Genomic DNA, 16860 nt, shown 5'->3' on the forward strand with positions numbered 1-16860 from the left:
TATGGTTCAAGAAACAAAACAGAGCATTAGAGGGGTAGGGAAGGAAAAATAAAATAAGATGAAAACAGAGAGGGAGACAAACCATAAGAGACTCTTAACTATAGGAAACAAACTGAGGGTTGATGGAGGGGATGTGGGTAGGGGGATAGGGTACTTGGGTGATGGGGATCAAGGAGGGCACATGATATAATGAGCACTGGGTGATATATCCAACAGATGAATCATTAAATTTTACCCCTGAGACAAATTGGAGAGGGAGACAAACCGTGAGAGACTGTGGACCCTGGGAAACAAACTGAGGGTTTCAGAGGGAAGGGAGTGACAGGTGATGGGTACTAAGGAGGGCACATGTTGTGACGAGCCCTGGGTGTTATACTCAACTAATGAATCATTGAACAATACATCAAAAACTAATGATGTACTACCATACAGTGGCTAACTGAACACAATTAAATAAATAAATAAATAAAATTTTAAAAGTAAATAAAAAATTTCCCCTGAAACTAATAATATACTGTATGTTAACCAAATTGAATTTAAATAAAAAAATTTAAAGTTTTATTGACTTATAATTTGCCTATCATAAACCATAAATTCATTCATTTTAAGTGATCAATTCAATGATTTTTACTGTTTATAGACTTTTGTGACTATCACCACCATCTAATTTTAAAATATTTCCATCACCCCTCAAAAGAATTATGTAATTCTTTTGTATTCATTTGTAATAAATTCCCACTACCACCCCCAGCCTCAGGCAACCAATAATTTACTTTCTCTATAGATTTGCCTTTCTGGAAATTTCCTATATCTAAAGTCATATACCAGCTGATCTCCCGTGGATGGATTCTTTTACTTAGTATAATGTTTTAGAAGCTCACTCATGTTGTAAACTGTACCAGTACTTCATTGTTTTTATGCCAAACAATATTCCAATATATGAATGTACCACATTTTGTTTATCCATATAGAAATTGATGAATGTTTGGGTGGTTTCTGGGTTTTGCTGCTATGAACATTCGCATACAAGACTTTGTGTAGATATGGCTTTTCATTTCTCTTGAATAGATAACTAGAAATATAGTTATTGAATCATATGATCATTTTTAACATTTTAAGAAATTGCCAGATTGTTTTCCAAAGTGGCTGTACCATTTTATAGTACCCTCCAAAAATATATGAGTGTTAGGTTTTTCTCCATCCTCTTACCAAAGCTTGTTATTGTCTGGTTTTTATTCTAATCATTCTTGTAGGCAGGAAGTGGTATCTCAGTTGCAATTTTAATTTGCATTTTTTCTATGAATGATGAGCATCTTTTCATGTGTTTATTGGCCATTAATATAGCTGTTTTGTGAAATATCTATTTAAATCTTTTGCCTTGCCTTCATTCTTAAAAGATAATTTTGCTTGGTATACAGTTCGTGGTTTGTAGTTATTTTATCCTAACATGTGCAACACACTTTTCCATTTTCTTCCGGCTTCCGTCACTGCTCTTGAGGATTGGCCATCAGTCTTCTTGTCATTTCTTTCAAGATAATCTGTCTTTCTCTCTGGTTGCTTTTAAAATACTTGTTTTGTTTTTGGTGTTTTACAGTTTCATTGTGATATGTCTCCCTCTGGATTTCTATTTATTTGTTTGTTGGTTTGTTCATCCTACATAGGAGGCACTGAATTTCCTGAACTTTAGGATTCAACTCTTTCATTAACCCCCAGTCATTATTTCATCCCTTATTTCTTTTTTATTCTCTCTCTTCTATCTTTCTGAAGCTGTCCTGAGATATATGTTAGAACTCATCACTCTATCCTATATGTTTTTTAACCTCTCTTTCATATTTTCCATTTGTTTTCCTCTACAGCATTCTGCATAATGTCTTCAGGTCTATTTTCCAGTTTCCTAATTCTTTACTTGGCCAAATCTAATCTGCTGTTTCACTCATTGTTAACTTTTATGGTAGGCAGAATAATGAATCCCAAAGATATGCACATCCTAATCCCCGGAACCTGTATATATTTTATCTTTTGTGGCACAAAGGACTTTACAGATATTCTTAAGGGTAAGGACGTAGGGATGGGAACGTTATCATAGATTATCAATTGGCCCAATTTAATCACATGAACCAGTGGGAGATGGAGGCAGAAGTATAAGGTAGAAAGATGAAATTCAAGCAGGAGAAAAAATTCAAAGTGAGGGGCGCCTGGGTGGCTCAGTGGGTTAAATCCTCTGCCTTCAGCTCAGGTCATGGTCTCAAGGTCCTGGGATCAAGCCCCACATCGGGCTTTTTGCCTAGCAAGAGCCTCCTTCCTCCTCTCTCTCTGCCTACCTCTCTGCCTACTTGTGATCTCTCTCTCTGTCAAATAAATAAAACCTTAAAAAAAAATTCAAAGTGAAAAAAGGACTTGACCTGCCACTGTCATGAATAGCTACCAAGGAATTAGGGTCCTCAGTAAGAAAGTAGATTCTGCCAACAGCTCAAATGACCAAGGAAATGGATCTTAACCAATCACTTATGGAGAGGAACTCAGCCTTGCTGACATTTTTATTTTAGCCCAGTGAGTCCTATGTAAGACTTATTAACTACAGAACTCTAAGACAATAAATTTATGTTGTTTTAAGACACTTACTTTTGAAAAAGATTTTATTTCTTTAGAGAGAGGGCACAAGTAGGAGGAGGGGCAGAGGGAGGGGGAGAGAAAGAATCTCAAGCAGACTCCTTGCTGAGCATAGAGCCTGATACTGGGCTCAGTCCCGTGACCCTGAGATCATGACCTGAGCTGAAATCAAGAGCCAGAGGCTTAACTGACTGAGTCACTCAGGAACCCAAGACAGTTATTTTGTGATAATTTGTTATAGCAGCAATAAAAAACTAATGCAGTTTTTCAATTTTGATATTTTTTCAAATTTTCAAAAGTTCTATTTGGCTCTTTTTAACATATGCTACTCATGTTTAGATTTTCCTGTCTCATATTTTCAATAACACTTTTTTAAAAATTCCTGATATAGTAAAAACATCTATTTAATGTGCATCTGAAAATTTATTATCTGTGATCTTTGCAGGTCTGGTTCTGCTTTGTGTTGTTTCTACTGGCTCTTGCTCAGAATAAGAGGTCTTGCTTTGTTTCTTTATGAGTTTTTTTTTTTAAATTTTTGACTGTGAGCTCATCATGTCTGTTGGAAATTAACTGTTGGATTCTTTTTTTTTTAATATAATTTTTTTTTATTTTTTATAAACATATATTTTTATCCCTAGGGGTACAGGTCTGTGAATCACCAGGTTTATACACTTCACAGCACTCACCAAAACACATACCCTCCCCAATGTCCATAATACCACCCCCTTCTCCCAAACCCCCTCCCCCCAGCAACCCTCAGTTTGTTTTGTGAGATTAAGAGTCACTTATGGTTTGTCTCCCTCCCAATCCCATCTTCTTTCATTTATTCTTCTCGTACCCACTTAAGCCCCCATGTTGCATCACCACTTCCTCATATCAGGGAGATCATATGATAGTTGTCTTTCTCCGCTTGACTTATTTCGCTAAGCATGATACGCTCTAGTTCCATCCATGTTGTTGCAAATGGCAAGATTTCATTTCTTTTGATGGCTGCATAGTATTCCATTGTATATATATACCACATCTTCTTGATCCATTCATCTGTTGATGGACATCTAGATTCTTTCCATAGTTTGGCTATTGTGGACATTGCTGCTATAAACATTCGAGTACACGTGCCCCTTTGGATCACTACGTTTGTATCTTTAGGGTAAATGCCCAATAGTGCAATTGCTGGGTCATAGGGCAGTTCTATTTTCAACATTTTGAGGAACCTCCATGCTGTTTTCCAGAGAGGTTGCACCAGCTTGCATTCCCACCAACAGTGTAGGAGGGTTCCCCTTTCTCCGCATCCTCGCCAGCATCAGTCATTTCCTGACTTGTTGATTTTAGCCATTCTGACTGGTGTGAGGTGATATCGCATTGTGGTTTTGATTTGTATTTCCCTGATGCCAAGTGATATGGAGCACTTTTTCATGTGTCTGTTGGCCATCTGGATGTCTTCTTTGCAGAAATGTCTGTTCATGTCCTCTGCCCATTTCTCGATTGGATTATTTGTTCTTTGGGTGTTGAGTTTGCTAAGTTCTTTATAGATTGTGGACACTAGTCCTTTATCTGATATGTCGTTTGCAAATATCTTCTCCCATTCTGTCAGTTGTCTTTTGATTTTGTTAACTGTTTCCTTTGCTGTGCAAAAGCTTTTGATCTTGATGAAATCCCAATAGTTCATTTTTGCCCTTGCTTCCCTTGCCTTTGGCGTTGTTCCTAGGAAGATGTTGCTGCGGCTGAGGTCAAAGAGGTTGCTGCCTGTGTTCTCCTCAAGGATTTTGATGGATTCCTTTCTCACATTGAGGTCCTTCATCCATTTTGAGTCTATTTTTGTGTGTGGTGTAAGGAAATGGTCCAATTTCATTTTTCTGCATGTGGCTGTCCAATTTTCCCAGCACCATTTATTGAAGAGGCTGTCTTTTTTCCATTGGACATTCTTTCCTGCTTTGTCAAAGATTAGTTGACCATAGAGTTGAGGGTCTATTTCTGGGCTCTCTATTCTGTTCCATTGATCTATGGGTCTGTTTTTGTGCCAGTACCATGCTGTCTTGATGATGACAGCTTTGTAATAGAGCTTGAAGTCCGGGATTGTGATGCCACCAACGTTGGCTTTCTTTTTCAATATCCCTTTAGCTATTCGAGGTCTTTTCTGGTTCCATATAAATTTTAGAATTATTTGTTCCATTTCTTTGAAAAAGATGGATGGTACTTTGATAGGAATTGCATTAAATGTGTAGATTGCTTTAGGTAGCATAGACATTTTCACAATATTTATTCTTCCAATCCAGGAGCATGGAACATTTTTCCATTTCTTTGTGTCTTCCTCAATTTCTTTCATGAGTACTTTATAGTTTTCTGAGTATAGATTCTGTGTCTCTTTGGTTAGGTTTATTCCTAGGTATCTTATGGTTTTGGGTGCAATTGTAAATGGGATTGACTCCTTAATTTCCCTTTCTTCTGTGTTGCTGTTGGTGTAGAGAAATGCAACTGATTTCTGTGCATTGATTTTATATCCTGACACTTTACTGAATTCCTGTATAAGTTCTAGCAGTTTTGGAGTGGAGTCTTTTGGGTTTTCCACATATAGTATCATATCATCTGCAAAGAGTGATAATTTGACTTCTTCTTTGCCGATTTGGATGCCTTTAATTTCCTTTTGTTGTCTGATTGCTGAGGCTAGGACCTCTAGTACTATGTTGAATAGCAGTGGTGATAATGGACATCCCTGCCGTGTTCCTGACCTTAGCGGAAAAGCTTTCAGTTTTTCTCCATTGAGAATGATATTTGCGGTGGGTTTTTCATAGATGGCTTTGATGATATTGAGGTATGTGCCCTCTATCCCTACACTTTGAAGAGTTTTGATCAGGAAGGGATGCTGTACTTTGTCAAATGCTTTTTCAGCATCTATTGAGAGTATCATATGGTTCTTGTTCTTACTTTTATTGATGTGTTGTATCACATTGACTGATGTGCGGATGTTGAACCAACCTTGCAGCCCTGGAATAAATCCCACTTGGTCGTGGTGAGTAATCTTTTTAATGTACTGTTGAATCCTATTGGCTAGTATTTTGTTGAGTATTTTCGCATCTGTATTCATCAAGGATATTGGTCTATAGCTCTCTTTTTTGGTGGGATCCTTGTCTGGTTTTGGGATCAAGGTGATGCTGGCCTCATAAAATGAGTTTGGAAGTTTTCCTTCCATTTCTATTTTTTGGAACAGTTTTAGGAGAATAGGAATTAGTTCTTCTTTAAATGTTTGGTAGAATTCCCCCGGGAAGCCGTCTGGCCCTGGGCTTTTGTTTGTTTGGAGATTTTTAATGACTGTTTCAATCTCCTTACTGGTTATGGGTCTGTTCAGGCTTTCTATTTCTTCCTGGTTCAGTTGTGGTAGTTTATATGTTTCTAGGAATGCATCCATTTCTTCCAGATTGTCAAATTTATTGCCGTAGAGTTGCTCATAGTATGTTCTTATAATACTTTGTATTTCTTTGGTGTTAGTTGTGATCTCTCCTCTTTCATTCATGATTTTATTTATTTGGGTCCTTTCTCTTTTCTTTTTGATAAGTCGGGCCAGGGGTTTATCAATTTTATTAATTCTTTCAAAGAACCAGCTCCTACTTTCGTTGATTTGTTCTATTGTTTTTTTGGTTTCTATTTCATTGATTTCTGCTCTGATCTTTATGATTTCTCTTCTCCTGCTAGGCTTAGGGTTTCTTTCTTGTTCTTTCTCCAGCTCCTTTAGGTGTAGGGTTAGGTTGTGTACCTGAGACCTTTCTTGTTTCTTGGGAAAGGCTTGTACCACTATATATTTTCCTCTCAGGACTGCCTTTGTTGTGTCCCACAGATTTTGAACCGTTGTATTTTCATTATCATTTGTTTCCATGATTTTTTTCAATTCTTCTTTAATTTCCCGGTTGACCCATTCATTCTTTAGAAGGATGCTGTTTAGTCTCCATGTATTTTGGTTCTTTTCAAACTTCCTTTTGTGGTTGAGTTCTAGCTTTAGAGCATTGTGGTCTGAAAATATGCAGGGAATGATCCCAATCTTTTGATACTGGTTGAGTCCTGATTTAGGACCGAGGATGTGATCTATTCTGGAGAATGTTCCATGTGCACTAGAGAAGAATGTGTATTCTGTTGCTTTGGGATGAAATGTTCTGAATATATCTGTGATGTCCATCTGGTCCAGTGTGTCGTTTAAGGCCTTTATTTCCTTGCTGATCTTTTGCTTGGATGATCTGTCCATTTCAGTGAGGGGAGTGTTAAAGTCCCCTACTATTATTGTATTATTGTTGATGTGTTTCTTTGATTTTGTTATTAATTGGTTTATATAGTTGGCTGCTCCCACGTTGGGGGCATAGATATTTAAAATTGTTAAATCTTCTTGTTGGACAGACCCTTTGAGTATGATATAGTGTCCTTCCTCATCTCTTATTATAGTCTTTGGCTTAAAATCTAATTGATCTGATATAAGGATTGCCACTCCTGCTTTCTTCTGATGTCCATTAGCATGGTAAATTCTTTTCCACCCCCTCACTTTAAATCTGGAGGTGTCTTCGGGCTTAAAATGAGTTTCTTGGAGGCAACATATAGATGGGTTTTGTTTTTTTATCCATTCTGATACCCTGTGTCTTTTGACAGTGACATTTAGCCCATTAACATTCAGGGTAACTATTGAGAGATATGAATTTAGTGCCATTGTTTTGCCTGTAAGGTGACTGTTACTGTATATGGTCTCTGTTCCTTTCTGATCTACCACTTGTAGGCTCTCTCTTTGCTTAGAGGACCCCTTTCAAGATTTCCTGTAGAGCTGGTTTGGTGTTTGCAAATTCTTTCAGTTGTTGTTTGTCCTGAAAGCTTTTAATCTCTCCTTCTATTTTCAATGATAGCCTAGCTGGATATAGTATTCTGGGCTGCATGTTTTTCTCATTTAGTGCTCTGAAAATATCATGCCAGCTCTTTCTGGCCTGCCAGGTCTCTGTGGATAAGTCAGCTGCCAATCTAATATTTTTACCATTGTACGTTACAGACTTCTTTTCCCAGGCTGCTTTCAGGATTTTCTCTTTGTCACTGAGACTTGTAAATTTTACTATTAGGTGACGGGGTGTGGGCCTATTCTTATTGATTTTGAGGGGCGTTCTCTGAACCTCCTGAATTTTGATGCTCGTTCCCTTTGCCATATTGGGGAAATTCTCCCCAATAATTCTCTCCAGTATACCTTCTGCTCCCCTCTCTCTTTCTTCTTCTTCTGGAATCCCAATTATTCTAATGTTGTTTCGTCTTATGGTGTCACTTATCTCTCGAATTCTCCCCTCGTGGTCCAGTAGCTGTTTGTCCCTCTTTTGCTCAGCTTCTTTATTCTCTGTCATTTGGTCTTCTATATCACTAATTCTTTCTTCTGCCTCATTTATCCTAGCAGTGAGAGCCTCCATTTTTGATTGCACCTCATTAATAGCTTTTTTGATTTCAACTTGGTTAGATTTTAGTTCTTTTATTTCTCCAGAAAGGGCTTTTATATCTCTCGAGAGGGTTTCTCTAATATCTTCCATGCCTTTTTCGAGCCCGGCTAGAACCTTGAGAATTGTCATTCTGAACTCTAGACCTGACATATTACCAATGTCTGTATTGATTAGTTCCCTAGCCTTCGGTACTGCCTCTTGTTCTTTTTTTTGTGTTGAATTTTTCCGTCTTGTCATTTTGTCCAGAGAAGAGTATATGAAGGGGCAAGTAAAATGCTAAAGTGTGGCAACAACCCCAGGAAAATATGCTTTAACCAAATTAGAAGAGATCCCAAATCGTGAGGGGGGAGAAAGGGGATAAAAAGAGGTTCAAAAAGGAAGAAAGAAGGAAAAAAAAAAGAAAAAAAGAAAAAAGAAAAAAAAAGAAAAAAGAAAGAAAAAAAAAGAAAAGAATTAAAAAAAAAAAGAAAACACCTAAGAAAAATATAAAAAAGAAAAAATATATGTATTAGATAAACTAGTAAAAAATCGTTAAAAAAGAAAAAGGTAACAGTTAAAAAAAAATTTTACCCGAAGGCGAGAATAAAAAACAAAAAATGAAAAAGAAAAAAATTAAATTAACCTCAAGACTAAAAAAAATCACAGGGAAAAAGCCATGAGTCCCGTGCTTTGCTTTCTCCTCCTCTAGAATTCTGCTGCTCTCCTTGGTATTGAAACCGCACTCTTCGGTAGGTGAACTTGGTCTCGGCTGGATTTCTTGTTGCTCCGCCACTTGCCGGGAGCTGGCCCCTCCCCCCAGGGTCTATCTTCCCGTCATTTTGGATTCACTTCTCCGCTGGTCCTACCTTTCAGAAAGTGGTTGTTTTTCTGTTTCCAGAATTGCTGTTCTTCTTCTCTTCGATCTGCCGATGGATTTTCAGGTGTTTGCAATCTTTAGATAAGCTATCTAGCTGATCTCTGGCTAGCTGAAGTAGTCTCGGCCTGCTACTTCTCCGCCATCTTGACTCCCAAAATCAACTGTTGGATTCTTTGAGACCTGGTTGTAGGCACATTATTCTAGGAAATGTGTGTGTTGGTTCGACCAGCTGCCACCTGAAACTTCCTGGAAGCACCTCAAAATAAATTTCTAGTTTGAGGATTTTAAATTCATATAAGTAATATGAGTGAATATTAAGTAATACAATAAACATGGTGAATTTTCAGGAAGAGGCAGTTCAAGTTAGCTGCATAGGAAGTTCTTGAACTAAACTCTTCCCACAGACACACCAAAGCTACAGCTACATATGGAACAGTTCCTCCTGCTGTTCCATAGTGAAGTGTAAAAGGACTACATCAAGATGGGTAGGAGAAGCAGAAATGTCATCTCATCCAAATCCTCACCCCTGGCACAGTGACATATAATTGGGAGGGATCTCATAAATGCAGAGCTTCTCTTTTAGAAGCAAAGGGATTATGTCCCACATCAGGAACTTCAACCCTTGGGACCTGTAACAGAGAGGCAAACCCCCAAAATGCCTGGCTTTGAAAACCAGTGGGGCTTATATCTAAGAAATAATACCAAAGGGCTGTAGGGAATTAAGATCCTACTTTTATCCTCATGAGCAGACTCACTCATCCTGAGACTCAGAGCAAAGGCAGCAGCTTGAAAAGCACTTAGAGCATTTCTGAAGGAGATTTATTTGTTAATCCTAAGGCATTTGCTGGAGGGGCAGAAACCTGTTGGGACTCTCGCTAGGGATGGGCACCAGTTTTGTGTTCTCCCTTTGTCTTACTAGAGCCTGTGGGAGTGTCCCAACCCCAGTGGCTACTGTGGCCCTGCGAAAGCCAGAAGACACATGCAGCCCACACAGAGGTCCTTGCATGTCCCTTGCATGCCTGGCCTGATAGCAGGGTGGAGGGGGGATGCATTTCTGGTCCCCAGAGGGCTGAAATAATTGGAGAAACAGTTCTCAACAGGTTGCTACCCCCAAGGCATGGTACACATAATGAACTAAAGCACAACCTCAGTCTTCCTGTGAAAATGCTTATTTATATATTTGCTATCAACTTAAAATAGACTTTTTTTCCCGAAGATTTTATTTATTTGCCAGAGATCACAAGTAGGCAGAGAGGCAGGCAGAGAGAAAGGGGGAAGCAGGCTCCCTGCTGAGCAGAAAGCTCGATGCGGGGCTTGATCCCCAGAGCCCTGAAATGACCTGAGCCAAAGGCAGAGGCTCAACCTACTGAGCCATTCAGACGCCCCTTAAAATAGACTGTTATATTTATAAGTTGCTATATGTGAGCCTCATGGTAACAAAGCAAAAGTCTATCATAGATACAGAAAAGATAATAGGAAAGGAATCTAACACTAGAGAAAGTCATCAATTCACAAGAGAAGAGAAGGAGAAGAGAAAAGGAACAGAAAAGAACAAAGAACAGTCAGAAAACAATGAACAACATAACAATGAGCACATACCTGGTAATAATTACTTCAGATGTAAATGGGCTAAATTCTCCAATCAAAATCATAGAGTGGTTGAATGAATTTAAAAAACAAACAAACAGGGGCGCCTGGGTGGCTCAGTGGGTTAATGCCTCTGCCTTTGGCTCGGGTCATGATCCCAGGGTCCTGGGATCGAGCCCTGCATGGGGCTCTCTGCTCTGCGGGGAGCCTGCTAACTCCTCTCTCTCTCTCTCTCTGCCTGCCTCTCTGCCTACTTGTGATCTCTGTCTGTCAAATAAATAAATAAAATCTTTAAAACAAACAAACAAACAAAACAAACAAACAAACAAACAAACCAAAAATGAAAACCCATGCTTCCTACAAGAGACTCACTTTAAATGTAAGGACATGCACAGACTGAAAGTGAAGGAATGAAAAGTGAGGTTTTATGCAAATGGAAACTGAAAGAAAACTTGGGTAGTTATATCAAACAAAATACACTTTTAAACAAAGACTGCGATGAAAGACAAAGATGGTCATTAAATATGATAAAGGGTCAATTCAACAAGAAGATACAACATTTATAAATATTTGTGCACCCAACATAGGAGCACCTAAATATATAAAGCAAATACTAACAGACCAAAGGGGAGGATTTGACAGCAGTGCAACAATAGTACTATAGTAAAATGTAATACAATAACAGTAGGGGACTTTAATATCCTACTGACTCTCACAGTTATGCAAACACACTATCTGTGTTTCTAGACCCAGGCACTTCAAGACAAAAACTAAGTGTGTGCCTCTCAGAGCATCTGGTTGACCCAGAAGAGATCTAGAGAGTGAGAATAAAAGCAAGAAAGAGACACGGACAGATGACTGTTTTAAAGCATCCTGTTCTTTTCTTCCACAACATGTATTAAAGTAGTATCGACAAATACATCCCTCTTCCACTAGATAGTGAGGGGCACCAAGGCAAGGATCTGTTTATCACCATATTATAGCACCTAGCTCTGTGCCTGATACATAGTAAATCTTTATTGGATACATAGATTTTAAAGATGGGTGGATACCTTTAGACAGGTGCAGCAGATGGATGCCAATAGATTATTTTGGAAGTCATAAAGTGGGAAAGTGAGAAAAAAACAGAAAATACCAAAAACATTTTAGTAATGTGTAATTCACAGAGGAAAAATGAGTGATCTTCTTTGATCTAACAAACTGTCATGTTATTATAGATTCTCATGTCCAGTCTATAACTGGGCAGAATAAAAGGACATGTGTTTGTTGCCCAGCACAAAGTTTGTAGTGACAAGCAAAATTGGATAGTACTATTTTGGGTTACTGACGACATTTGTGGAATCTCTTTCCCTGAAAATGGGGAGAGCCTTTCATTTCTGTGATGTTCTTCATGTTTTGTTAGGAGGCAGTAGGATATGGATCTCTAGTTTTTTCATTCCTGTGGGTTGATGGTAAAGTTTCCTCCTCCGCCCCCTCTTTTTTCTATCTGGCTTAAGTGATCTTATTCAGTTCATCTTAGCTTTGATAATTATCTCTGAACATACATTTCCCTGCTACATTCTGAACAGTTCACTCTTTTATCAGGTATCAGAGTAACACTGCTTCTGCTGTTCTTGAAACAATTACCAACATTCAACCCAAAGAGAGTGGAGGGGGTGTGGGAGAGACCCGGGAAGCCATCGTCTATAGATTATCTGAAGATATGCTGAGCAAACTGCCTCCTGATTACATTCCTCATGAGGTAAGCTACACCCTTTGCCCCCTGGTATGTATAGGGCTGTCTTTGGGTTCTACAAAGCCTAGGATGTCCTGGGACAGTTGATTTCATTCTCTTCCCTCTCTATTCATTCCTGCTTCCTTTGCAACTCTTTTCTTTTAACCTTGTGGTTTCTTCCTTGCTTTGTCTCAAGTACCCTGCAAAATATGATCTGCACTTTTCCTGATGCCTTTCTTCATCCGCCTCCTACTCTATCTTCTGTTTCAATTGCCTTTTCTCTGCCCTTCTCCCATCTTTGGATTCCTCTGTCTTTGGATCCCCAGACATCTTATCCTTCTAGGCTGGAAATGTCTCTCCACTTCTCTTACCCATGCCTGCTTTGTCCACTCAGCCAGTGGACAGTCCACCCAGCCAGGAAAGCAAGCCATTTAAATGAATTCACTCCACATGGGGATGGCAATAGTTTTCTATTTCTTGAACCTCTCAGCTATTTGCTTATTGACCTAAGCCAGTTTTTCTCAAAATATTCTTAACCTCAGGACCCCTTTACAAAATGACTGAGGACCCCAAATAGCTTTTGTTTATGTGGGTTTAAACTACTGATATTTAATATAGTAGGAGTTTAAACTGATACATTTCAAAAATATGTATTAATTATTACAAACTAACAGTAAAAAACCCCACTACATACTAACACAAATAATATTTTTATTTAAAAAAATTATATTTTCCAAGACAAAAAAAATCATTGAGAATAGTGGGATTGTTTTACATTTTTACAAATCTCTTTCAGGCCCATTTAATAGAAGGTAGGTAGATTTTCATATCTGCTTCTGCATTTGATCTGTTGTGATCCCATATGTTACGTAGCTCTGGAAGACTTCTCTGCATATTCTTGAGAGAAGAAGAGTTAAAAAGTCAAGTGATGTTTTAGGATTACTATGAAAAACATTTAACTTTGTGGACTCCCTGAAAGCCTCTCTGGGCCTGAGGGGATCTTTGAGAACAGCTGATCTAAAAAAAAAAAAAAAAAAAGAAAGAAAGAAAGAAAAGAAAAGAAATCCTTAATTGTGGTAAAACTTCTGGGTGGTTGAAATTTCTGTGAAAGGTCCTCTTTCTTGGTCTTTCTTGGTCTCCTTCTTCACGCAAGAAGACGGGGTTGTGTCCTCTGGCCATCTAGGACCTCCTCTCTCTTGTTTTCAGCCTCCACTCCTCACTGCTGACGGTCAGAGTCCCAGATGTGGCTGAGTCAAGGGTAGCTCTTCAACCAAGAAGAGAGAGGCTAACGCCCTAGTACTGGTGTAACTGTGGTCTTGTGTCTACCCTGACTTGCTTTCCCAAGTCCGGGGAAAATTGATCTTGTTTGCTGGGAGCCCCGAGGCTGCTTGAGTACAGGCCTCCCACTGCAATGAGTACCCTCAACAATAAAAAACATTTTCTGGCTTCTTAAAATGGTTTTTGCTTCTGTTATGTAAATAGGTACCAAGGCATTTGGCCAAGATACTGAAATCCATTGCTTCACATAGAGATAATTGTAGTAGGGGGGGAGCATTTTTGCAGACGGATACATGGTGTAAGTACATACTTTCAGTGGCTCATTGTAAGTGATCTTCAGGAGACAGGTGAGGCATAAAACCTGCCTGCAAACATTTTCAAAGCTGGCACATGAAGGTGAGCTAAAACTCACTCTGGTTGACTAGACCACAGGTTCGTATTACCAGAGGAGCGGGGCCAGGATCTTGGGATAATTTGAGCTATCCAGGCTTGGTCAGGGCCACTTCCCCAAGTTCTCTGTTCTGGCAGTTCTCTAGCAGGGACTGAACGCGAGGGATGTCGCTAAGTGGTTTGCTAAATGGGAAGGAGTTTGTACTAGAGCAGCTAAAACGGCTTCCTCCTCCAAGATCACTTACCTTTTAGTGTCCTTTATTTCACTTCTGAGAGATGTATTCTTGAAAATGTGGCTGTAAAGTGAATTTTGTAAATTGAAATATAATTATACTATTGACTTCCATGGTAAAAACGCAGCCACATCACTCAAGAAGAGACTACCGGGTCCCGGAAACATAATGAAAATCCTATGTAAGACTGCAACACATCTTTCTTCTTATTAATAAAAAGATAATTTTAGGCTGGAACAATAACCATATTCAAAGTAAAATCAGTACTAAAATTAGATTTTCAAGAGTTTCAGTTTTTCCTAAGCTTGTCTCTATTGCAAAAGAATTTTCTCATTTAAAACTGTAAGTAGGCATAAACAATGAATTCTGTTATGCTGAAAATAAATAAATAAATAGCTGTAAGTAGGGCAAGGTGATTAGTTTGGGGCTGTTAGCATATTAAAAGGTAGCTGGGCTATTGATGTGACATGGTGCCAGTACCCGGGCTGAATTTCCCACTTATGGGGGCTGCAAAAGTATTTCCATAATTTCTTTCTTCCTTCAGTGTGAATTTCTACAGAGTAGTCATGATTTAAAGGGGGCTGGAGGCTGAAGGGCTCAAGATGAGAAGGAGGCAGTGGAGCCTGTAAAAATGTAAATTCCAGAACCAGGAATTTAGGAGGATGCCTGAAGGTTGGTATGGTGACTGTGTTAGGGACCTCCACCAGCATGTTTGGGATTGCAATATCATTTGCTCTCCCTGCCCAGACACTCCCACCTGGACTGTCCGATTTTATATCACCGCTTCCCTGAGTTTGTGCTTCCCCTCTTCATCCCTTGTTCATTAGAAGTGGCCCAGCTGCAGGAAAGGGACACGTCAGCACCATGGTTGCTGAATGAGACACTTGAGCACCATGGTTGCAAACGTGTTCTGGAAAATGAGGGGAATGGCCCAGATGAGCCTGAAGTCCATCGTCTTTAACATTCCATGACTCAAGAAGGGGGGCTGTGGGTGTCTCCAGCAGAGAATCCTGCAGCTGGCTTTCTGGTGGTTCTGTGGACCAGTACATCTCTCTAAATTCTGTCCCCCTCCATGCGCCTCTCCTTACCCTTCCTATACTGGCATCTCGATTGTGGCAAGGAGAAACTTCAGATCTTCGTATGAGTTCTTGCCGATATTCGTAGTCAGCCTTTTCTTGGGGATAGGTCACTAAATTCAAATATGCATATATATTGGCTTATTTTCCAATAATTATTATATTTTATTATTCCCAGAACCAGATGCTTTTATATTGATCTCTTCGAATGGTCAATAAATGGTATACTAAAGGGGCAAATGACAGGTGCTTAATGGCTCTCACACAAAGTCAAATATTTTCATTGATTAGATTAGGAAAGGCTCTCTTGAGACCACCTAACCAGGGCAATAATGATCTTAGGAAGCTGCAACCAATGATTCATCGGTTGCTTGCTCTGTAAAGATTTTGGCCATATTAACTTTCTGTGACATTTCTAATAACGACTCTGTAAGCATTATGAAAAAAAAAAAAACATGCCAAACTGTACTTTTACAAAGGTTAGATTGCAAAAGAATATTTAACTGACACTTAGCACTTAATCATTTGAAAGGGGGAAAAGGTACAATTTTGTTTCAGCTTTTTAAAGTACATTTCCAATTACCAACTAAGTACAATCAGTAGGGAATAAAAACCATTTTAGTTGAACAGTAGTTTTTGAGGCCTGGAAAATGGGGAATTTAATGTCAAGTTTGGTTCCGCAAGAGATATTTTAGAATCCATTTGGTCTAGTAGAGATATATCCAGAGGAAGAAAAAGAATAGAAAAAGAAGAGCTCATTGGAAGAGAAATGACAGATGATTAAAAAAAAAAAAATCCTTTCTTGTATGCTTTTTTTTTTTTAAGGTGAAAGCTCGTTTGATAAAGATGGGACATCTCAATTCAATGAACATATTTCTTAGACAAGAAATTGACAGAATGCAAAAAGTCATCTCAATACTTCGCAGTAGCCTGAGTGATCTAAAATTGGCCATTGAAGGGACAGTCATTATGAGTGAGGTAAGCTATGATCTCAATTTTCATTTCCCTCTTTTGTTGGTGTTGCCCATTCTTATCTTTTCACTCACTCCTTTTCAGAATTTGAGAGATGCCCTGGACAACATGTATGATGCTCGCATACCTCAGATCTGGAAAAGAGTGTCCTGGGATTCATCCACACTGGGTTTCTGGTTTACTGAACTTCTGGAAAGAAATGCTCAGTTTTCTACTTGGATATTTGAAGGGAGGCCCAATGCATTTTGGATGACTGGTTTCTTTAATCCCCAAGGTAGGTGCTCATAAGAGAGTGGGCAAAGTTGGAGGATGAGGGTGTAGTAGCGCTGTGTAATAAATACATATTATAATACCACTGGAGGTACAGCTTGCTAAGTGCTGAAGACATGTTTTCAAATGCTGGAAACCACAGATGAACCTTCTGTATTTGTTTTATAAATTCGATCTGAAATTCATTCTATCATTGCTTCCACAATAATGGAAGCAACCCTTCCATTTTTCTTCTCATCTGCCTCAGCAAGCCTGTGGTTAGGACATGTGAAATAGTAAAGTATTGTTCAAATCCTAATTTTAAATTTTTATGAAAATGCCAAACATGAAGCACCCACATAGGCAAAAATTGTTTCCAGATTTCAGGAAATTAGACTGATTTCAAAAACCATCCTGTGGCAAAATTTTTGTGGAGTGAACTTCTAGA

At 38.8% G+C, this 16860-nt stretch overlaps 1 protein-coding gene across 1 annotated transcript in view; it reads left to right on the top strand.

The window, feature by feature from the left end:
• DNAH8 (dynein axonemal heavy chain 8) overlaps positions 1 to 16860 on the top strand; it is a 377764-nt gene that overhangs the window by 335030 nt on the left and 25874 nt on the right. Inside the window, exons 89-91 of the mRNA XM_059177846.1 lie at positions 12085 to 12241; positions 16017 to 16169; positions 16248 to 16437. Coding sequence (XP_059033829.1) covers positions 12085 to 12241; positions 16017 to 16169; positions 16248 to 16437 — 500 coding nt within the window. The remainder of the gene's footprint in view (positions 1 to 12084; positions 12242 to 16016; positions 16170 to 16247; positions 16438 to 16860) is intronic.

The sequence above is a fragment of the Mustela lutreola genome, chromosome 6 (genome assembly GCF_030435805.1).
Source record: "Mustela lutreola isolate mMusLut2 chromosome 6, mMusLut2.pri, whole genome shotgun sequence".
NCBI lineage: Eukaryota > Metazoa > Chordata > Mammalia > Carnivora > Mustelidae > Mustela > Mustela lutreola.